This window comes from Anneissia japonica, unplaced genomic scaffold (assembly GCF_011630105.1).
Source record: "Anneissia japonica isolate Jap-2015-1 unplaced genomic scaffold, ASM1163010v1 scaffold987_len1640505_cov201, whole genome shotgun sequence".
In the NCBI taxonomy this organism is placed as follows: domain Eukaryota; kingdom Metazoa; phylum Echinodermata; class Crinoidea; order Comatulida; family Comatulidae; genus Anneissia; species Anneissia japonica.
In genome coordinates this window covers 478,007-503,485 of record NW_022714175.1, presented here as the reverse complement: position 1 = coordinate 503,485, position 25,479 = coordinate 478,007, and the positions used below count along the sequence as shown (strand labels likewise).

The 25,479-nt window shown below is 33.7% G+C and overlaps 1 protein-coding gene across 1 annotated transcript in view; it reads right to left on the bottom strand.

The window, feature by feature from the left end:
- LOC117108935 (RING finger protein 17-like) overlaps positions 1-25,479 on the bottom strand; it is a gene marked incomplete in the record, with an annotated part of 110,795 nt that overhangs the window by 48,941 nt on the left and 36,375 nt on the right. The window contains 5 exon segments of the mRNA XM_033251119.1: positions 3,150-3,282; positions 14,492-14,633; positions 19,735-20,061; positions 20,317-20,397; positions 23,140-23,259. Coding sequence (XP_033107010.1) covers positions 3,150-3,282; positions 14,492-14,633; positions 19,735-20,061; positions 20,317-20,397; positions 23,140-23,259 — 803 coding nt within the window.

Genomic DNA, 25,479 nt, shown 5'->3' with positions numbered 1-25,479 from the left:
GCAGTTGTACTTCGCAGCACTTCACTTGCAATTTGCAATTTCTAGTTATACTTGTATTTCATCGTCTGAAACACAAGGAGAGGCAGCGACAGAATTGATCAGGGGACCAATAGACATCAGAAATTCAAAGCAGACGCAAGACTTTTGCGCTGAATACTCCTTTCATTTGTGAGGGAAGGGAGGTTTGTTCAACACACAGTTTTGAGTTAAAAAAGAAAACTATATTTAATTTATATATCTAAATTAGTTATTAACTTAACCTGAATGAAAACAAAATAATTTTCCCCAGGTCATTTAACAGAGATGTACTGTAGGCCCGGGCCTAAATCACACATTTCATGCATTCATTTTTTTGCAAATGAATTGTATAGTAAAATAATTGTAAATTAGCAAGTTTACTGTGAATAGATGATGAAAGTTTTGTAAAGGCCAACTCAGACAGCGTCAGCCGACGCAGCCCGACCCGATTTATCGTCGGGGACAGTCTTAAGCCGTCGTGAGAAATATTAAACACGTTTAATATTCTACTACGCGACTGCCCCCGACGCACACCATCGCGCCTGTGTTCAACTCACACAGACCCGACGCGATTTGTTGTCGCTGCGTCGGCCGACGCTGTCTGAGTTGGCCTTAAGAGAGCTACTAGGTCACAAGTAGTATACAAATACCGTATTTATTCGAATAAGTGCCCCGGGGAAATTTTTGAGAAGTGTTTTTGAGGCAGTGTTTATTCGAGGGAGACGTTAATTCGAGGAAGGCATATATTCTTTTGGTGTAAAATGGATATGTAAATACTCTAATAAACGCCCCTTAATTTCACTGTAACTACAACACATGTAATTACCACCACAGTGTGTTATTATTGCCTGAAAATAAAGACTGACTGATGCCAACCAGGTTAGAAAAAATATTATTTTACTAGAGAGAACATAGATAGATAGATAGATAGATAGATAGATAGATAGAAATCTTTCTTTATTTTGGATAATAATAATAATAACTTTATTTATCCACGGATACTCTTTTCAATCTTTTTACAAAGGTTGGTCTTCCAAGAGGCCGTGTTCTTAAACTACTGATATGATAAAAGAAAGGGAAAACAAACATGGAAAAGTAAAAACCTACCAACTGTAAAATTAGGAACTAATACTACTTTTAAACAATTTCAAATTTGAAATAATAAAATCTGCGGTTTCAAAAACTGGTCAGGATACTCAGTCAGTATTATTACACTGTTCTTAGCTGAGGTCCAGTGTATGATGTTAAATTACACAAAATTATACAAAAAAATTAAAAGAAAATGCATAAAAAAAATATATACAGATTACATAAATACAAAAACAGAAAAGAAAAACAAATGGGTAAATTAAATGAGATTTTTAAAGGATTGTAAGGAAAGGGAATGAATATTGATATGAATGTCTGATGATAAGATTATTCCATAATTTAACTGAGCGATATTTCAAAGTTATTTTTCCAATATCATTTCGCCATTCTGGTAAGACTAAATGTTCTTGTTTTTTGGATTACATCATTAATAGAATGTGTTGAGAATGGTGTTGCTTCTAATAGATTTGTTTACAGTCATTTAGGGTTCATTTATTCGAGGAAAAAATAAACGCCATGGAAAAATGTTTATTCCAAATGAGGCTCTAGAAGGGGGGGGGGGGCGTTTATTCAAATAAATATGGTATCATTAATATATTAAATTTATGCATGAGATTTTGGTCTTTAAGTGCGAGAGTGTGAGATAGATCTCAAATGCATGAGTCTCCCGCTGAATGCGCAAGACTTAGTAGGTCTAACATATGGAAAAATCTCCACGGTTCAGCAGACGCATAGTGGCAACTACACTTTAGCTACTTGTATCAATTAATTAAATTTTACGTGTCATTCCTAAAAATCAAAAATTCCTTCATAACGTGTTATTGTAAGAAATACAAAAATTTGTATTTCAGGATATTTCCATGAGTGCCTATGGTGATATTGTACAATCGTAACAAATTCTTTAGTGACGCTTACAGTGTCTACAGGGGATTTTCATGAGTTTATTCAAAGTTCAAGTACACAATCACATCAAAAGTAATTAAGACATTGGATATACAGCTATTGAGCACAAAACATTTCACGTCATTAAAACTGTTTAATGACTACTTCCCTAGGCTCATACATTCTTAAGGAGATAGAGATAAAGGCCACAAAACTAAAAAAAAAATGTTTATCATCTGAGTTTGTAAAAACAAAGAGGAAAATGAGGTCTCTTGGTTCTTCTTCACAGTAATGGTCACAAGACACAGTTGCATATCCAGGCCTACTCCAGCCCACATCCAAGCCTAAGCCAGTCCATATTTAGGCCTTTGCCAGGCCTAGACATGCTCAAATTCTAAATGCTCATAAGAACTTGTGGCGGTTTGATGCAACAGTTCCCATTCATGTTCTTAACCTTGTGGTTAGGAATTTAAACTGCACGCTGACCATTCTCGGTTGACTGTGCCTACTGTAGATACACCAGTTTTCACTGTTGATGGGCTGTGAAATAGTTCATGCTATCTTTTAGGCCCAGTTGTGAGCATTTCAAGCCTTATTAAAAAAAATATGCAAACAAATAACCTTTTACCTAGAAGTGGCTTTTAGCTGGGATTTCTGCATATTATAATGGCTGTTTCACCTTACCAAAAAAATGAGGTTGCCCAAAAAAAAAATAAAATAAAATGTGATGAGGATAAGAAACATTGTTTTACCTCTATTTGGCCTATTGGGCTTTGATTTAATTTACAACAGTTCAAGTACCTTATTTGTATATCACTTATATTTAATGATGATAAAGCTACCTCTTTGTTGCATTAGCAAGACATACTATATATAATTTAAATGGCTAATCTAGTAAAGAAACCACTGAAACACTGAGATCCATGTGTCTAGGGCCTCCAAGAATGGCCCTGGGCAGGCAGCAAAGACACCTGGGACCCAAGAGCGGGGTGGTCCTGCATTTTATGTAATCAGATCCCCGCCTGTCCACCCTATCTAGGTGGTAGGTGATTTCAGGCAACTTATTAATCATTTATCTTCCTTGGCAAATTTCACAAAAATGGCTGGCAACTATGTGACAAATGATCAGTAATTGAAAGTGAAATATATCTTAAACTCACCTGTCAGTTGTCACTCTTTCAGGTGTTCCAAAATCGACATACTGTATGGTTACCAGATTCAGGTTCGACACTTTGAGGATTTTAGCGCGGTACCACTTACTTTCTTGTCCATACAATCCAACACAGCACAGACCTTTATAAATACATAAAATAATAATTATCATTCCCAGCACTTATATTGTATAGTATGTTCTATCTTAAATCAATCAATTTATGCAATCCCTCATCGCCCTGATGAAAAATAATAGCAAAGGAAGCAAACTAAAAAAAACATTGAGTGACATTAGGTTAAGGGCAGTGTGCTGTTTTTCCGCACTTCGATTACTGTCTGATCATGCAGAAACATAATTAAGCTGACGTCGTCACTTAATGACACCTAGAATCACCTACTTGAGAAAAAAAGCCAAGAAGTCAATGAATGTGTGATAATCTTGAAATTAAAACACTGGTATCATTTGCCAGCAGTCTTTGCTGGCTTCATCAAGTGTTAAGTGACTTTATATGCAACAATCTCGAATACACAATCATATACAACATGTGTCTACAGTAACAATACACACTATAACGTGTGTTCACAAAACATCCACAGTAACAATCTTCATACAGAACGTGTTTCCACACAAAATGTGGACACAGTAATAAATACAAAAGAATACAGAACTGCAAAAAGTCCGACTACCTGATTTTGTATGCACGCAACAAAACATTACAAAAGTGCTATCACAAGATTTTACAAATGCCTTTAACATTCTTTTGAAGGATGCCCTCTAGTTCATGGTTATACTTTATTTGAGATACGATTGCGTTCCAACGACAACCCGAGAGTTGGATCTCTTGCAGTTCTATACTCTTTGATATAACATAATTATGTCGGAAAATGTGTCCACGAGTAACAATCATACACAACATATATTTCCCCTACATAATGTGTCCTCTCTAACAGTCCTACACACACATGTCCATATAAAAATTATAATACACACGCAGCTCCACATGTGATGAACCAGGCCGACTGGTTTTGCTTGAAATGTCCAAGATTAGCAACAGTTAAATGACCATATGAGTAGCGGAGAATTGGTGGAGAGGTTTTGCCTCAAGCAGGGGAAGTAGGTACATGGAATTATTTTCTTTAAATTAATAGGCCAATAAATAAACATCACCATTTGAATTGGTACTTTTTGTATTTAATAAGTTTTTAGCATTCAAAATTAAAGCGGAATAATATTTGCTTTAGCAAATAACAGAAGCTTAAATATGTACCATCAGTCAAAAGACAGGAAAATATCTCAAAAATAAAAAAAAATAATAATCTGAACAACTCATTTATAATAATCAAATAAATTAGTAGCTTCCAAAAAAAAAAAAAAAAACAGATCGAAAAATTTTATTTTTAATCAATTTACCAACATTTTATTTCAAAAATATTTAAATTGGCTGGTAATAAATTTAAGGATTTTGAAAAAAATTCTTTTTCAATATTTTGTTTTAAAAACATTTTTTGTTACAAAAAATTATGAACAGATTAGGTAAAATTTTGTTTCAGTAGATGCTATTTGGGATGAAAAATTACTTATCTTGACTTTCAATGTTACGCTCCTCAATATCAGACATCAAAATTTATCTTCAACAATACTAAAGAAGCACGTAGCCAAACATATAACAATCTAGTTATCACAACTTGGAATAATAGTCAAGGAAAAGGGACTTTTCTTTACCATTCAACAAAAAAGTGCAATGAACTACATGAATTAAAAATTAACTTTCAAAATATGTTGATACATTCATGCCAAAACAATATTACTACATAAATTATTTTGTTAACTCTTCTTACTGTATATATATATATATACAGTATACTGTATATATATATATGTATATATATATATATATGTATATATATATATATATATATTCCTTTAATTATTGTTAATTCTATATATTGTATATATTTTAGTTACCACTGTACCACATTGAAAATCAGTGAAATAGTACTGAAAGTGCCTACAGTATAAAGAAAGAATAATGAATAAATAAACAATTTTGATGTCCTACTCAAAGCAATATTAATTGTTTAACAATTTGATAGTGTGATTGATTTCATCAGAGTTACTCCGACTCATCACACACCATTAAATGATATCATCATTTTCATTTTGTTATCATCACTGTATACATTGTTTATATTCTTGTATTTCACAGGTACTGTGTATAATTTATCATGCCATGTGACAACATAATGAAATCTTTAATCAATTAAGTTTGCAAGAATGTATGAGGGACACATAAAAACTGGCTTATAACTTGGTTAGAGGTCATAGTTTATAATGTGAAGATTGGGTTCAACTAAACTTCAAATAAAAAAAAAGAATTAAATGAAATTGAAAACAAAAGGAACAACAGAAACAAGGACGCTATCTGTCAAATGCTAAAAACTTCAGAAAATAATTAAAATTATAATAAAACATTACAACAGTACAAAAAGTAGTATTGTTGAGAAAAAGAAGTGTTTGTTCACTGCAATTGTAATAAAAAAAATCAATTTTTCTTTACGATGGCATAGAAAAATAATGTTTTACTAATGAATTAGTGCTCTGTATGCAAATTAATGGATTTGATATTCAATATGGTCCACGGATAGAAACATCTCCCAATGGAACACACAATAAGCCATTTATATCGGATGTTTTGTAATGCATTCATTCAGTTGATGATGGTATTGCATTAATTCTAAATTTTTCTAGGCCTGATAACTTTTATTTGGCAAACATTGGGAGTGAAGGGAGCATGGAAACACTTTGGAATGATATCTCTATGGGGATCAAAGAGGTAAAATACTCCTTGTACAAGAAAAACCCCCAACGAAAAAAGTGGGTGTGGTCAGGCGTCGCAAAAAATCTCTCGAAAGTGTTCCACTTTAGGGGTTTCAAATCAAATTTGGAGTCTTAACATGTAGAAAATATATATATACATTTTTTTTCTCCCCGATAAATTGTGGTTCTTCTCCCCGAACAGGTGGAGGGGAGGGGGGTGAGCTCTCCCTAACGGGGGCCCTTGCACCCCGCTGGCGCCACCCTGATCATGGTGGGGCTGAGGTTAATTGGACCCCTGTTAGGGAAACTAGACTTCTTGTCATTTAACTTGGACTCCTAGTTGAAGAGTTCCATTAAAAGCCAAATCTGACAGCGTTGTACAACACAGCCCAACATGATCTATATTTGTATTGTGTCTGTAAACGCAGACGCGATGGTTTTCGTCAGGGACAGTCATGTCATAGAAAATAAATATATCTCACAACAACTTAAGACTGTCCCCGACTATGAATCACGTTGAGCTGCGTATTAAATAAGAAGGAAAACAGAATATCTTCAGTACAGCAAAGTAATACAATATTAAATTTAAAGTTTCTAAGAAATCTAGGACAGTTTTATTTACCTGCAAATTATGTAATAAGGAAGATAATTGTTTTCATCACAGAAATGAGGTTAATAAAATCAGACTATAATATGAAATTTGAGTATGATTGTTTACGTCTATTTACAATTCCGATTCAGAGAAAACCAATATACTGGTCTAATACCATAATCAATTATCAGAAAGCTTTGGTAAACGTATGATAAAACTAGAGGAATGCTTATTAATTTCTAAAAATCAGGAATCCAGAATCAAGATGCAATAGTTAAGGACCAAATAGAAACCAGAGCATGTGATCTTAAAGAGCAGAGGACACTTTATGAAGAGCAGATGACTTTTAAAGTCACAATTCATTCTTGGGCTAGACCCAACATTGTCATATTTCTTGCATAGGTCTGTACGAAGGGGTGAGGCAGGATGATAATGCACGCAGGATGATAACGCACCCATAACTAAATACTAGGTATTGCATCAGTGTCAGAAATGCTCTGGAAATACTAACAGCAATGGAACATTTTTGTAATATTAGATCTCAGAAATTTAGATAAGGTACATTGACATCTGTCCCTGTCAGTGGTGGATCCAGAAATTAGAAAAAAAAAGGGCCCGGGGAGGTATTTCCCAGATGGAGGATCTATACCTCATCCCCACCATGTTTGGGGCTCAGATAAGAACATTTGTGATTATGGCACCTCTAGATGGATATAAATTTCTTTATACTGTATCTATATTAAAAAAGAATTCTTAACAATTTAGTTAATCCTTCACTTCACAAATACACAAATAAAAAAATTAAAGGTGGTTTAAAGAAAAAATACTGGGAGACAATGATACTAAACAAGTATATTTTTTGATTTGATCTAATAATTATTTTTTTCCATCGTCATACATGAAATCCTCCAGCTATTTTTACTTAGATTTTTGTCAGAAAAGTATGCTTAGCATAGAGCTTACAATCAAAAGATTGTTGGTTTAAGTCCTTAAGGTAAGACAAATAATCTTGATTTTTATCCCCGTTTTCTACTCAAAGTATGATCAGTTTTTATGGATATTTTTTCTGTTGTTTAAGTAATTGTTCCTAAGCGGTTTCACTTTTACAAGCAATGTTCTGCCCCAGTTTGAATGGCCTTTGCTTGGTTATGTTAAATGTATTTTGGATTCAATGACCTAAGATGTAATGTAGGAAATACAATAGCACATATTCATTTCTGAATGCAAAGTACTGTAATACATAGTAATACTGAAGATATAAATATTAATATTGAGGATAATTTATCACCTGATATTGTTACATTACCTAGTATTATTTCTGTTTATCTATTTGAGCGGACCCTTGCAATTGTATTTCTATGTAAAATTAATTTTACAAATGACAATAAATTACACTAAATACTGGAACAGCTATTTAAAAAATATTATTCTTTCCTATTATAACAAATTCCCAATACAAAAAATTATGAGTTTATCACCCTCACGAGCATGCCTTCTATGGTACTGAAATTTTTTTGAAAAACAAATTTTGGAAAAAAATCTTTTTTTCATTTTGTTAATTACAAGATGTTGTTTGTATTATCTCAGTAATGTTTTATGTTGAATATCAATGCACCAGCAAACAACCCATGTGTAATATTTTGCTTCAGCAAAAAAAAAAAAAAATAAATAAATAAAAAATAAATAAAAAACTTCACTCAATCATCACTTTTCCAGCATAGTGGTGATTAACAAAGTTTTTTTTTTGCCATCAACTACTCTAACAAGTACTAGCCAATTAACTGAATAATCATCCAAACCACTGCACACCAAGAATCATCAACCACACCACCAACCAATTGTACTATGAACTATCACTACCCGAGCCAGGGGTGGATCCAGAGGCATCCAAAAGGGAGTGGGGAAGAAAGGGGGGGGCCGATTGAGATAGCACTACCTTAGGGGGTCCAGAGGAAATTCCCCGCGAAATTTTTGTTTTGTAGACGCCTGAAAACAACCTCTATGGTGTTTTGGAAAATCGTGTATTTTCTTTTTCTTTCCTTTCCAAAAGGGGAGAGCCCCATCTAAATCTGCCCCTGTGAGCTGAGCAGTTGGCTGTTATGTATAACACCTGCTTCTTGTGCAGACCCTGGTAGAAACCTGGCCAGCATTAGGTTTTAATTGGATCTGATCACTTGACCCCTTGTATATTGAGAGTTAAGCGGGTTAAAGACAATGTTTGTATTCATTATAATCATAATGTTGCAGTTAGGCGAGGTGGTGCTGCACTGTGACTGTCGCGGGTCCCCAGGTGCTGAGCCCAAATTTCCAATTACAATCAGGACGAATACAATGAACAAATTATTCTCATATAACATCATTATTCATAAACCTTCCTTATCAATTACTTTCATCCCCCTCATGAGATTATCAGAGAGCAAATTCCTTTCCTAAGAAATTTGGTATTTGAAATTCAGAACATTATGAAATGGGGAAAAGGGAATACTTTTAAAGTTCAAACAATATAGTACTGTAGTATTGCTTCACACTAGTATTTCTAACGACAGCTGTAAAATTTCAAGATAACCTATCCCTGTTAGATTGATCAACTAAACAATTTGTTTTGGCTCATGAAGATTGTCAGTTAAAAAAAAAAAAAAAAATTTCTTGCATGACAGGCAATCATCTTCGTTCAATTACTGGGTTTAGGGTGCATGAAAGTCCTCAACAGCCTTCTCCAACAAGGATGCTGAAGATGCTTATTCTTAAAGTTTGAGCAGAGACTTAAAATTTACTTCAACCATGTTAGCACTGAGCCCTTCTTGAGGACCTTGACAGAGAAGGATTTAGGAAGGGCCGGGCCGGCTCTGGCACACCCCTTTTGGAAAGTAAAAAAAAAAAAGAAAGAAAAAGAAGAAATTGATCACCCAAACGCCTCAGAGGTAATAATTTTGGGCATCTAGAAAACAACAATTTTACGGGGGAATTCCCCAGGAACCCTAAGGTGGTGTTATCTCGATCGGCCACACTTTTGGAGGCCCCTTTTCAGACATCTACGGATCCGCCCGTGCTTGACGACCAATTTGGGGACCTTGGGCCTTCACCAGGGTATCTCTGCCACCATCATCAACAACATTAATACCAGCAACAATCAACTCAGACAGTGGCATAATACAATTAATTCCATGAACTATCAACCACAATCACTGTTTTCCTGGAACATTGACATCTAATGCCAAATAATGCAGAAAAAACCCCACTTTAGGCTATGCTTCCATGGCATTTATTATCCAATAAATTATTGGAAAGCAACCATTTTGTTATTATTCGCTGCAGAAACGGGGCAAAAAGTTTCTCATAAATTTGAGAAAAAAATTTAAAAAAAAACAAATTTGATTAAATTACTCATGCTTATTAAATTTTTTTTTTTTTAAATCTAAAACGGCTGCACTTGACGTCGTGTGCCTGGCGGGGCCTAGGTCTATCCCTACCTACCGTTTATTGTCATAAAGCACACCAAACAAAGCTAGCATTCTTTTTCATCTTTTCAATCCCATAGAAGTACAATGAAGCATCATTGTGACAGTATATTTCCCAGGGTGAAATAGTACCGAACGATTTCGTTCTTGACCTAGGCTTATCCACCACGCGCAAAAAAAAGGGTCACCTGCTAAGTCAACAAAACCAATGTTTTGATGCTGTACACATTGTATTGTTGTTCATAAAGTTGCATGATGGGATAAAATATTTGGAGGGATAATTTATCGGAGAAATTAAAAGAGATGCGGAAACACAGCCTTAGTCACTCGTAATTTTTAATTCAAATTTATGAAGCGACTCAGATAATGAAATAAATAAGTGGATGATCATTACAAATCAACTACAATCAAAACCATGTAAACAGTTGATTGATAGCCCCACATCGCTCATTAAAGGGTGTTTACTGCTTCTTCCTAGGGTCATCAAAGTCTCTTCTTGTATAATCTATCGCTCTCTGTCATCGTAAGCAAGCAACATTATCTCTTGCGGTAAACAATACAGTCTTCGTATTGTGTTTTCACCCAGTGGAGAGTGACACTTTACATAAGTTGTTTAAGTTATGTGCAACACTATCATGTTCCATGTAACAAATGTGTATATTTGCCCAAATACGGGCATGATGATGTCATATCACACCCATATATGGGCAATCATGTGATAGTAACTTTGGTTAACTTAAGGTCTCACAGTACAAGATGGTCTTTACAGTACTAAAATTGAATGCTGTAAACCAGATGTGTTGTTCTCTCTCAATTGTTTATAATTAATTGCATATATTTCACTAATAATTTCTATTTCACTAATAAAATCCAGAATAAATTACCTTCGGCCTGAGCACTGTAAACAAGATGTGTATCTCAGTTGTTCATATTTAATTTAGTTGTATTTATTTATATATATTATAATTTATGTACCACTTTAGAAATCAGAGAATAAATAAACGTGTGGATTAAGCAGCATAACCCACATGTGCTGTGTTCCCACGAGTGTTCATAATTAATTAATTTGTATTTATACATGTTTCAGATATATTTATTGTATTTTAAGTAGAGCATTTGTATTATAAGCACTTGTTAGATGGAAAAATTATTAGAATAATCTTTTATTAGATAATATATCATTTTTTTTTTATTTCCCCCAGTTTTTAAATATTCAAAAATTTGTATCTCATTCACTGTTCCCCAGTTTTTCGTTAGACAAATTTTTTCAGTGCTACAACATATCAAAAATGTTTTTTTCCTCCAGAGCCTGACTTTTCTAACATATTACTAATACTATAAATAATAAATAACAAAAAATCAACTTTATATTCTTAATATGAGTGAATACAATTAATTACATATACACCTAAATATCAAATATAATTTGTATAAGGGCATCACTCTGAGACAATCATTAATGTGTAGTGTCCTTGGGCAAGTTACTTTGACTACACTGCTTGTCTCCTGAGGAGTTAAAGTTAATATCTGGAACAGAATAATGAATTCAGTCTGTGCAGACATTTAAGAAACACAACCACAAAAAAAAACAAAAAAACTATGTTGGCACACTCAGCATAATTGCTGGTGGGTGATAAAGACATTAGATGATCATCATCACCACAATGACTGGCACGACCATCAAATAAAAGATTTATTAAATATTATTATTTTTATCATAATACATAAACACAAATAAATTATAATACTATATATCCCCTGATTAAATCAGCAAACATGAAAACCATGCATTATTAAACAATATACGCACCATTCCATTTATATGCTTTAACACGTTGACTGCCAGACCATTTTAAGGTTCCTTCCCGGGTGCCAAAACAAGTTTATATGTACAAACATACTTTTTTGAAATTTTATCTAGTCATATATCATCAAAATGATGTGTCTAATAAATTGGCGGGAAAATATTAAGGGGCAAGTATACACGACTATACTGACTGTACTGACTATGCCAAGTGCAAGTTATCTCGTCCGCTTTTTACATGGGTTGGTATATGTTTAAAGGGCGCCCCCACTTGTACCGCTCAAGTGTACTACCGGCAACATAATACAACAAACATACATGCGTCATTTGTACGTTATCATCTAGGTGTATCTTCCCCAATCTACCAGCCATTCTACAATGTATAATAAAGAAGTTATAAACGCTAGAATGTTACCCCGATTTTGAAGAGTATACTCATCCCTGGCGCCCTCAGCAACACCCCGTTGGCGAGTATACTCGTCGCTGGCAGCCAATGTGTTAAACCTCTGAAGAGACAAATAAATGCTTCTTTACATATATTTTTGAAGGTCTCCACAAAGCCAGATTTTCTAATATCTGTGGGTAAATCTTTCCATATCTTTGCAAATGACCTATCTCACACTTAAAGTTGAGTAACAGGCTGCTATAGACAGAGATGGTCAATTGTTCATCTTAGACGACGTCTGTTGGGAACATAGTTCCAGACAGTATGACAAATATATGGGCCCAAGCCCATTAAGTGACTTGTAAACTTTCAATATTTTTAAAACAATTATGCTTGACTGAAAGCAAATGAAGCGATATCAAATTGAATAAAAGTTCAGGGGCCAGTTTTGCAACTATTGCAGCCAGATGATGTACAAGTTTTGTAGACTAGACAAGACATCATTGCAATTTTCTAGTCGTGAAAGAATAAAAGATCAGACAGATATGTTACAAGCATCTTGGTTATTAAGAAGGATTACAATTATTCTGGAATATATTTGGGAAGGGGAAGGACTACACAAAACATTGCCACTTTGAGGTATGGTATGAAACATTAAAGTATATAAGATTGAGCCACAAAAAGTAATGATATTAAATTTAGTTCCCTATATCATCCCAGAAACCTATTTTACATCACCCTTCACAATCACTGACAGAATTATAAATCAAATGTATTATATCTATTACGAAAATAATTAGAACTATAAAAAAAAAAAAAGGGTAGATGAATAAATGGAACAATAATAGTTCATTCCTCTGAAATTTCCAACCACCAACAAGCAGTCATGACAATAAAATTTGTTGATTTAGCATTGGTGGTCGACAATAACATCAACCCATTTACTTTTTCTTATCTATTGATGCCTTTCGCAAACAGCGGGGAATACCTCACCACTTACAGGAATGCTATAAATCTGAAAATGCTCTATAAACTAATTCTCATAGCAAGGGTTCCTAGAAGTGGAGATGTTGTTTACAGTCATGATAAAAAAATGGTTAATGCAAAATTTGAACCCAGAGTCCTGGGAATCGGAAGTAGCATCTGCAATTAAACTGTATTTGGGTTCCAGCAGCGGTTATGACTCGGGCTCTCAATCTTAAACGTCTGACGTTTGAATAGCAGCTAGCCCGGTAAGCTGTCCCTGGTTCAATCCCATCGCTGCTCTCCTTTTATTTCAGCTGGAAGTCTTTTGGATGAGACATTTATTCCGTTATGTTTCATGTGCACGTTCAAGAACACAATACATTCTTCGTATTGTCTCCTGGTGTACTGCCCAATTGACCACCAGAATGACCCCACTGGGAGTTAGGACTTTCGTAGGCAATTCTTGGTGTGTATCACACCAAAAAAATTCAACCTCACTGTGAATTCCTGTGTCCTTGGGCAAGGCAATTTACCTTTGGTTGTCTCAACCTTCACCTAGGAGTATATGGGTACACCTGTGCGCTAATTACTATTTACTAACATTAAAGTACACTAATAGAATTCTTCCCCTGAAACTCAGCATTTGTTCCTTAGTTGTTTGAGTGGGGTATACTGTGAAGCACATAGAGACTTCATTGGCATGATGTGTTATTTAAAAGCATGCATATTATATATAAATTTCACCCTCCAATTTGAGATTCTGCTAATTCCACGGCCCGTTAACCTTTTAAAAATTTACCAATTAACAATCTTCAATCTTTTTACACAATGGTTAGCCCTATAACTGGAGACCAAACCCAAGACCACTCCACATTTTCTGGTCCCAATGGAAGTCTGGGATAATATATCTTTATTTTGAAATGGAAAGCTTGATTACCTTTCCATGCAACAAGGCTGTTTATAAGTATAAAATAGTGCAATGAAATAATGTAAAGTACAGATGAAAAAATTAGAAGCATTGAAAAACAAAATTGGAGGGCAAACAGTATTTCTAAAAAACAACAGCAATCACCATTTTCAGGTTTGTAAAAATCTATAATACATAGAAAATTAACATTTTTTGGTCAAAATATACAAAAATGAGGCCAGAATTTGAATAAGCACACAGGTCTGTAACCCATCTCAATTAATAGAATAGAATAGAATAGAAATCTTCCTTTATTCTAGATACTCAGTATTAGTACACTGTTCTTCCCTGAGGTCCAGCGTATGAACTTAAACTACATTAAAAACAAATTGATTTGCAGAGGCTAATAAAATACCTTACCAACAAAAGGAGTAGTAACTGGAGGCCACGATGGTGCTAGTTGATTGATTTCATCATTCATCACCATCAGCTGGTTCAACTGGCTAATGGCTTCTCTCATCATAGGGTTCTCAGTCGGACCTTGGAAGTGTTGGATGAACAACTAAAATATTAAAAAATTTCACTGACAAATTAGTCATAATATAAAAACAATATCCATCTTTAAACAATATTAACATATAGAAAAAAAATGTTGCTTAAAAAATTTTAAGATTTAGTACAAAAAAATAGTAATTACTATGTAATATCAACAATTTGAAATAAAATTAGAATTATTCACATGAGAAATAAATTTTAAATAAAAAAAAACCGTCCCTGCACACAAATAATTAGCAGTAAAAAAAATTATTATTATTATCTTTGTATTAAGCTTCCAAAATTAATTCTATTTGCAGAGACAGAGCACAGATTTCCTTGGCGCCATATCTATGGAACACCATCCCAAGGCACATCAGATATGTAACTCCATTACCATACTCAAAACCACATTTGAAGACCTATTTTTTACACTGTTGAAATTGAAATTCTGGCTTTATTGATTTTCTCTCTTCTATCAACCAATTTTGTTCTCATTTAGCTTTAGATCCATCATTTTGAGCAGCTGAGAATTATTTATCAAAAGGTCTTCTGCTAAAGTTACTGGTGAGAATTTCTCTTGGCTCAAGTGGCATCAAGGCCCCCTGTATTTTCTACTATATAACTCAAACATTGACATTCTCCTCATCATTATTATCGTTATATTAGTACAACATATGTTCCAAAGTTCATAACAATATACCCAAAACATACATACCGTATTTAACCGAATAAATGCCCTGGGCTGTTCATTATTTAGAAGGGTTTATGAGGGGGAGTTTATTTGAGGGAGGTGTTTTTCTTTAGGTGTAAAATGGATACATATATACTCAAATAAACACCCCTTAAGTTCACTGTAAATGTAGAACAACAACACATAATCGCACATAATTACCGTCAAAATGTGTTATTGTGTGATAATGAAGACTTATTGATCCCAACCAGGTTAGAAAAAATGTAATTTGTAGAACATTAATAAAAATAATGTTGCTTCCATTAGATTTGTTTAGACATTTAGGAGGCGTTTATTTGAGGGAGGCATTTAATATCAATTGCAAATGTATGATATTGCTGTAATAAAAATGCAAAGAAAATTATGAGTAAATTCAGTTTTCATTTCCAATAATTTCTAATAATAATCTATATAAAAGGGGTTACACAGTTTTTATTAAATGCTAAATCTCTGCAGTAATACATTTGGAATTTTTGAGCGACATTAAAGAGACATTTTTAACGTGATGAATATCCACTAAATACTTTCAATGTGGGAAAATTAAATGTTAAAGCTCTCAAACTGAACGTCAACTATCATTAGTTACATAACGATGGATTGGACACTGGTGATTGCCCTTTAGTTTGATTTAGTGGTTGTAGCCTTTACAGTGTATATAATACTGGTTGATTTTTTTTTACCCAACCTTCGTGGTACACCAATGTGTTTAATCATTGTCACAATTCCTATAATGTCTTGTTTCTTTCCTTTTTACTACAGTGGCTTATTCATATTGATTGTACATAGCTTGCAGATCAAAGTACAGTACAGTATATATTTGATGCACTTGTGGGTATATTGGCTCAACACTGGTTACTTCTGAAAAAAAGCCATAATACTCTTTTAAAGATATCTGTCTCAGCCGTTAGCTCTGAATACACTATTAAGATTTATGAGGCAAATACCTGTGATATGCCCAAAAATAGATGTAATATGACATCATCATGCATATATATGTATACGATATATCATTATGCCCATATATGGGTACATCACAGAATAAAACTTAAAGATCTATGTGCGCAAAAATGAGATTTTCAATTTACTTTAAGTATGAGTGTTAAAGGACAGGTCATGTAATACACTTTAAAAGGTTAACAACATGAAAATTACCAGATATAGAGTGCAACAAATTACCAGTGGCTATTTACATAAAATTAATCTGGAGTAAGTAGACGTCACCAAATTAAGTTCTCGATGACATACTTAATCATGGATTTATTGCAAGAATTACTTGTAGTTATGATTTCATTACCAACTTAAAAACAAACATCAGTCAGAAACATACAAATAATTTCAAATCATATATAACTTTTTTATGGGGGAGGGGGTGAAGGTGGGGGTGTTTGATAATATAAATATATATAATAATCTATCCCCACGTACCCACTAACTCACTCACAGACAAAAACACATCCTTATGTTCAAGGTTATCCTAATAAATCAATCAATATTTTATTGCCAACTTCAATCAGAGCTTTCGTACGGATGAGAAACATTATTTCTCATCCGATAGGGTACTTGGAGCTCAAATTGATACATGTGTATTATAGTAATCCTACAAGCAACTGTCTGTACCATTAACCGCTATATCACCAAACTGGGTCCTCTGCTCCAGTATGAAGGGTCTCAGCGGTTGTTTAGCTATCTTTATGGATCTTGTGCCCGAGAAAGAAATCTGTTAGTTTAGATGCGGTTTTTTGTTTTGTTCAGCATTACATCAACTTAAACTGATAGCTACAGATTGTATCACGTTCTGCTGCATTTAAAGCGCGAATAAAATTACTTTAATTTAAAATCCCTAATCGGAATATAGCAGGATTCACTAGAAAAGCTGTGAGATTTATTGAATGAGTATAGTATTATTATTATAACTCTGAATGTTAACTTGCACTATTTTTCTTAATATTATCATGACAGAGTTAGAGAATCATGCGATTATTGTAGTATATTGTTGTTCTTATTATTTTTAATACTATTCTGTACATTTCTATTTCGGTATTATACTTTGATTAAATTAATTTGCACTAATTATGTTAACTTATAAAATCTGTTTTTCTGTTGCAGACAAGTGCCTCGAGGTAGTTAACATTAGGCACTATGTAAGTACAGATTGTCATAATTATTATTGTTAAAGGAAAATATTCTTTTGAGCAAATAATCAATTTAACTTGAATTTGATTTATTATGATATATCATGATATGTCAATTTAATTTAAAGCAAATACAAATGATGTTGACTTATGCAAATTACAGTATCTGTTTTTCTTCAGTAGCTGGTGCCTCAAGGTTAACATTTGGAGGTATATATAAATATAGATTATTTACCAATAATAATATTGTATAATAGGAAAATATTCTTTTGAGTATATAACTAACTCTTGTTATTCAACATATGCTGATATCATGGTAAATCACTTAGACTACATTGAGACGAGTTAGGTTGACGATCCTTATGCGCCAGGTATTAGCTAATCCAGTGCAATCCCAGAATGTTTGCACACGTCAGCTCGATTAACAAACGTTAGCATAAGAAGCGTACGTTGCGTCAGTGCTCTTTTCTGCTACCTGCTGATGATGGAAAGAATTACCGATAAGGCAAACCTACATCCCATCCATTCTACGAATTAGCACAATGCTACCTTGCATTTGACTAGTCCTAAGTTCAAACAGACGGATCAATGATCTCGGCTGCCTTCTATGCTACTCTATTTGTCATTATAATTACAAAAAGAGGAATGACAGAGTAATATCATAAAATAAATAAATATAAATGCTGACGTAGTATTCATTAGGCAAGTGTCGATAAGTGTAGCCATCTGAGAGGTCTGCTAGTATGTGAGGCCCTGTCCAGACTATCAAATTTTAATTGACAAAAACATGTGACATACCTAAATATAGTCATGATGACATCACATCATGACCATATATAGTCACATCATGACTATATTTGGGCATACAACCATTTTTTTGTCAAAGAAAATTTGATAGTAGACAGAGCTTTAACCAATTTTTACAAAATTAATAAAGCTCATGTCCATACCATCAAATTTTATGTGACCATATCAATTTTTTTTGGGCTGTTTTAATTCAATGTTAACAAAACTTTTATAATACTGCAAGCATGTAAGAAAGACAAAAATGAACAGATTGTGTGCGCTGCACAGCACACTGTTTGGACGATTTCATTATCTAAAAGGGGTATATAAAGTGCACTTTTTTAAAAATGATCAATAATTAGTGAAACACTGTTGAAAATACATTCTTAATAAATGCATAAAACTGAAGAAATAAGATTGTCCACTATCAAGCACATTCATTTAATGAATTTTAACAAGTCTTGTACAGCAGGTGAAATATTTTCTTCAATTCAGAAAATGGAACATGCCAATTCCTTGGGCCAGCTGTCAGCCCGGACAGTTTAATTCTTGAAATCCTTTGATGGAATACAAAGATGATGGAAGAAAATTTTATCCAATCAGATTAATTTTTATATATAACAAACAGATCACAAAGCAAAATTTGCTTTCTGTTGCTGGTTCGAACTAAGAGATTGGATTTTTGTAGGCAAAGTTACGATGTTGTAAAGAAACGACTCCTCATAAGCCAGGTCAAATACTGCTGAAAACACTAATATCGGCTACATTTTTGTAATTCAAAAAATGATGGGGAGAAATATTTTTCAAAAAATATTTTGTAAATTGTTGGCAATAGCTATAAACCGTTTCAACCTAATTTATCCGACCTCTAGTTTTTGAGTTACGGTTTTTGTAGCAAAAACAGTCAATGTTTTTAATGAACGCTAATACAGTAGTTAAGAGATAGGGTGATTTTCACAGCAACGCATTTGCTGTTAAGTGTACCAAACAAATTGATCTTAAATTTTTTGAAGTGCCCATATATGGGTATGATGATGTCATATTACACCCAAATATGGTCATATCACATTTACTTGTCACATAAGATTTGATAGCATGGATACGGCTTAAGACTGAAAACTTGATCTTGACTAAACTTTACTCCAACGGACCTTTCCACTAAGCCCCGCCCATTGGATATCGTTGCAAAGGTCACACAAGACAACGGTGTTAAAACATACGTGAACATGTGCGTGTTGTGAGACGCGCATATTCCTAGCGTCGTTCTGATTAGTTAATTTAAATTGACACTCCAGAAAGGTCTATTGATGATAGCCGTGATGATGATAATGACGTTGATGATGATGACAATGGTTATGATGGTGATGGTCATCAAAATAATGATGACAATAACGATGCTGATGACGACCATGTTGATAATGATGATTATGATAACAATACTGACAATGAATAGTAAAAAAAATATTGGATATTCCTACCTGGTTTGGTGCTTCAGTATGCGTAATTATTACATTGAAGAGTACGCCCGGAGGAGGCAGTTCCATCGTGACAAACTCTAGGCTACTATCACACAAAAATGCTTCACGTTGAGACATTTCAAGTACACTCTTCCCTAGGTAGTATATTCTCTCTTTCTCTGACAATGCTCTGAGCCTGGTATCCTGCATTCTATAATCATTATCATCATCGCAAAATATTACATCTTGACTGTTATACAATGCTCCATTGAGTAACGCCTCTCGCAGATTTTGTCCGTTTGGCATTGTTATCTCGACCAATAAGGGGGATCCTCTGCGCCACTTGCCCTTCAAATTAGATTGAAATCAACTGCTTAAAAGCCTTATCTAATGTGAACAAGAGGGTATTTATACAAGACAGTTTCTTTGAAAAACAGGAATGCATATGTAATGTAGGAAAAAAAACAATGTCTATATTTAAAATCACATTCTATTGCTTATGTTCAGACTTAGTTTAAATAGCATTAGAATGTATTCCATCCCATTAGTGAACGAGTCACTCACATTAGATAAAAGCGTAAAGTCAAATAAACAGACACAAACCTTTCTCTCTATGGTACAAACAGTCAGGTTTTCATACATAAACTTCAGTGCATTGGTTGGCCAACAGTTGGCAGCATTTACCTACAGAGATTAAAAGACATATATTTAATAATAATATCTTCAAATAGTAAACCATTTTTTTTTAATGTACTTACGTTAGCAAAAAAAAATGGTTTATACTATTTTTAAATAATTGGATTATCAGTTACAAAACCAGATGAAACTATTTGATCAATAATATCTTCAATAAAGATAAATACTGACATGGGTCAGTTAACATAGGTCTCCTTTACTAACAACTCTTTAAATTAAGTCGTTTTAATTTGTTTGATCAAATCCCATTATAGTTTCTTGGCCCCATAATGAATATTACTGCAATAATAAGATGGTCCTTTTATTTCCAAGACCTGGGGCTCAGCTGCAACTAAATTGTAAATTACCAATAATTTCCGCATGGTGCCATTTGTTTCCATACCTGGTTAAGGCACTTTATTCATGTTATTACAGCTGACTCTCTGAAGAAGAGGTGAAGGGTATTGCAATAGCGTGCGTCTGTTTTTGTGTTGTGTTGTGTTGTGTGTGTCTGTCTCTGTGTTAGTGTGTCCTTCTGGGTACATAAGAAAAGAAAAAAAAAATTGAAACTTGAAAACTACTGGACCAATTTAAATCAAATTTTCAGACATTGACAATGTTACATGTATCTCGGTCCTCCACGAATTTGGTATGGAGATGCAAATTTTAGAATTTTATTTATATATGTGCAGTCCAAGTCGTTTGGCTAGGCCGAGCCAACTCCAGCTGGTCGACTGCGGGCCTAGAGTAGGGGGTATGTCCAATTTTGGCCAGCTGACAGGAAGGCGTGCAAACTTACCCAATCGATGGGCTTGCCATGCGAAGGCTATGATGCTAAGCCTCATTTGGCTGATCAAGCAGATCGATTACAGGTCATTATTTTTTCAATACATAAATATGGCGCAACAGGGCAAGGTTTTGTATTCTCAGATTATCTTTTTTTGTCTCGTATGATTCTTCTTCTGCTATGCTGCTAGCTTCAACATACCGGATATTATTACAGGGTTCGGACGTTTTAAAACAAGTAAATTTTCAGGACAATTCCAGGACATTCCAGGTCAAATTTTCCAAATTTCAAGGACACATTATATCGCCTAACAGTAAAATATCGGTGATAATATGATTGATTATAAAACATGTATGCTGTACTAACTTTAAATGCATGTTAGTTGGGTGTATATTAAGTTTTATCTAACTCTATTTTGGAGGCAATGGATCTGCCTCTTTTTCTCACGCTCTTGGGAAATTCTGTTTTTCTCACACATGTAAAAATTTGTTATAAGCAAGGAGTTCCCACGTATGTGGGAAAGTACCGGTAAAGTAAGGCAGAGTTGCTCGCCTACAGTTGAGCTGGAGTAGAATACTCTCCTCAGCAACATGAATGTGCGCGTACAACGATGGTCTTATCTTATCGCTTAAACGTATCAGTGCCTTTGGTGGTATCGGCGCGCCAAAATAACTTGGCTCTTTTGTAACGCCGCTGCGTAGAGTACACGCCCTGTCCAGGGTTGTTGTTCAGCGAATGATAACTGTCTCAGCTGTGGCGAATTTGTCATTAATATGGATATACAGTAAACAATAGCCTTCTTCTATAGGTGCATGTTGCAGAGACATTGAATTATTTTATTTCACACACATTTAGGTGTTACTTTCATATATGTACTGTATTATTAATTAATTTAAATAATGGTTTCTCAAATACAATTCTTTAAACAGCTATATGTTAAACTCCTGTAACTTCACAACGAAACGTCGCGTTTAAATGAGTCTTTCACCATTCTTTCACTTTCATTTTACCGATTAAACCTGTATTAATAACTAAAATTTGAGGAGTGACTGGTTTGCCTCGTCTTTGTCACATTTGAGATACGTGGGGAAAGGGATGAGAGGATGAACTTGTGTATTAATTCTGTTAGCTCCTATTCTTTGTGTACAGAATTTATTAATCATCCATATTGGCCATAATGCACAAGGGCCCACAGGAACAATGTTAAACAATGTTAAAGATGATTGAAAGTTGCATTTCAGCTTTGCAGCAGAAAAACAAGAGTGCAATTACGGTAATTGAACCAGGAAACAACGTTATGTTTAAAAGATCTGCACAGTTCAGCGTATTCACAGTGGCTTCCACCAGGTTAGCCTACTGAGCTAAGCTGCTCTCTGATGGATGATTAAGTGCCCAATTTGAAGAGAGATATTTAAAAGCTCATTTGTTCAGTGGCAGGATGATGCATGTTGCTACTAAGTTGAATATATTTGGTCAAAGCTGATGTTCATGAATAACTAGGAATGTTCGCTAGGTACTCTCAACATTGGTAATTTGGCTATGGCCATGACTATGAAAGTAAATGTAGTTTGTTGTTATAATTTGACAGTATTTCCAATGGCTATGCAATTGATGATGATGTTATAATTTGACAATGTTTTCAATGACAATGAATTAATGCAATTATTAAAATTTGACAATGTTTCCACTGACTACAGAAATAATGCAACTACTCTTTATATGTTATTATTATCAATACTAGTATTACTATGTGGTACATAAAGAAAAATATATAAAGAAAAAGAAAAAAGTGAAAAATCATCAAAATCAATCCTCATACAAAAACTTCTGATATACGAGACTGATGGAATATACAACACTGTACGCTTCTGTTTGTTAATATTCCCCGAGGTTCCATAGTGGTTCCCCAGGCAGTCAAACAAACGACTACAAATTGGTCACTCAATAATCTGTCATGAACTTACTATTCTTGACCCATAGAGAATGCATTCTAAACATTGATGAGGGATCTCTGTAAAGCATGTCGCTATCCGCAGTTTGTCAGCTGTCATGGCCTCGCTGTTGCCAAAATCCACGTACTGCACCTGTGTGTAAAGAAAGGCGTGCATTGAGATGAATGACGTGTCATAGTCAACGAAAGAAAAATCATTTAAATGTCAAGAGTCAAAAAAATGTGAAGTTTAGTTTGTTACCTAATTTTCCAATTATGCTTGAAAAAAACCCCTTTTTTTTCTCCTCTCAGGAATGAAACATTCACCATTAGATTTCAATTTCACATGCAGAAATCAAACTTATTCATTATTATACTTCAATTCATGCTTGAGGGAGACATTTTGGCACCGTGCATCAGGTTTATGGAAATAAATATATACTGCACATGGTCGAATATGCCGGATGCAGCCGATATGCTAGTGATATATCAGATGCACTAATTGTTTACGTTCTCTTATGACGTCATACGCAACTTGCAACCTCCTATCCATGTGGATACTGACTCTTATAAGAGTGACCCACATTTTATTAACGTTATTCTCTGTCATTTCTTTTATTTTATTTCTTCCATATCCTAAAGCAAGAACATTCTGCAATTACAGAATGGAACATTGCTCTATAAACTATGTTTATGGCGCTAATTAGCGAGTTGTTTTTAGTCGGCAGAAAAGAAAATTGTGGTGTCCAGCAGATTTAAACGCAGGAAACTGGGACTGAGCGGCAAAGCATCTAAACTATCACGATATAAACTTCATTCTACCTAAAGTGTCTAGATGGAGGAGAAAATAAAAATAATTTGTATTGAAGAATTTAAAAAAATGTAAAATGTAATTATGGATGATCTTTAACCCCTACATGTGACATGCCTAAAAGTGGTCATGACATAATATCATGACCATATATAGGCACATCATGACTATATATGGGCATACAATATCTTTTTGTCAAAGAAAATTTGATAGTGTATATAGTTGCATTTTCAAATTTTTCAAATATATAATTTCAAAATTCAAGTTATAAGTTCAATGAAAAAGAAGGTTCAGCCTGGGTCAAAAGGTCAGACTACTCATTACTATTTATACTCAATTTCCATAGGTCAAATTCACCAAGTTGCCACAAGTTCAGAAGTTCAAACTTGCTATATACATTCTAATTGTTAGCGTGTGTAGGACTAAATGTTATATTAAACAACCTACTCAGACGAGATTTTTTTATAACTTGTTTTGCCAACTTATTTTTTTTAAAGATTGTCAGAGGGCGGAAAGAAGATATAAATAAAATTTTGTGTTCTTATTTACCAAATGGTTTTGTGAAAAACATCCAGAAGGAGGAAAAAATAAAATGCTATTGTTGAATGTAAACACTGTAGTAATGGGACGGTTAAATGCTGTAAATTTATTTAATCTTATTTTTTATTTCAAGGCAACGGACAAGGGCGTAATAAAAACCTCTGAAATTTTAAGTTTTTCGTAGCACTGAGTTTGCTAATTAGCCAAAAATAAAATTTTATTTTTATTTTAAATCATCAATATTGGCAGGCAACGTGTTCACAATAACAAGGTATAAAAAATGTCTTGCCTCAACTTAAAAAAGGAGCCTGAAAAAAACTGTTTCATTTAATTTTCATCATTTAAAATTTTTTTTTCAGAAACTTAAGACTTTCTTTAGTCTTAACATGCTAGAGAGATTTTCTTGATCAATTTTGGATTTACCAATCAAAAAACGAACTTAATGAGATTTCACATGAGACACATTTCTGTACAAATGTTATAATGCACTTTTGCATAGCATGTAATTACATTTACTTGCAATGGTTGGCCTGATTTTTTTTAACATTAAACTCAAAGTATAATCATAAACTCTTCAAATATGGTATACCTTTATTATTCTTTTTTTCAACATCAATACTATTTAAAAATGTCATCAAACATTCTGTTCAAACACAATTTTAATCTTTTTTTTATTTATTTTATTATGCATAATGTGTCTCCATCCAATACCAATACCAAATAAGATCTAAGAGATGCGAGTTTGGATATTCATCTCTGAGAGTTGGTTAACTCAAAAATACGAAGTCGTCAATCAACAGATCAAATGTTTCTAATAATAATTTAGTTTGTCCTTGAATCTAGCTCGTCCTTTAATGAAAAAAACTGCTTTATAAATATTTCATTACATTAAGGAACTTTATTTTTTATACATATTCAGTTAGTGATTGGAATTGTTTATTAGTTTATCGATCAAACTTTAAATTTTTAATCATGTTGTACACATAGTTGAGTTAATCCAATGAAGGTTAATGAGGCATATAT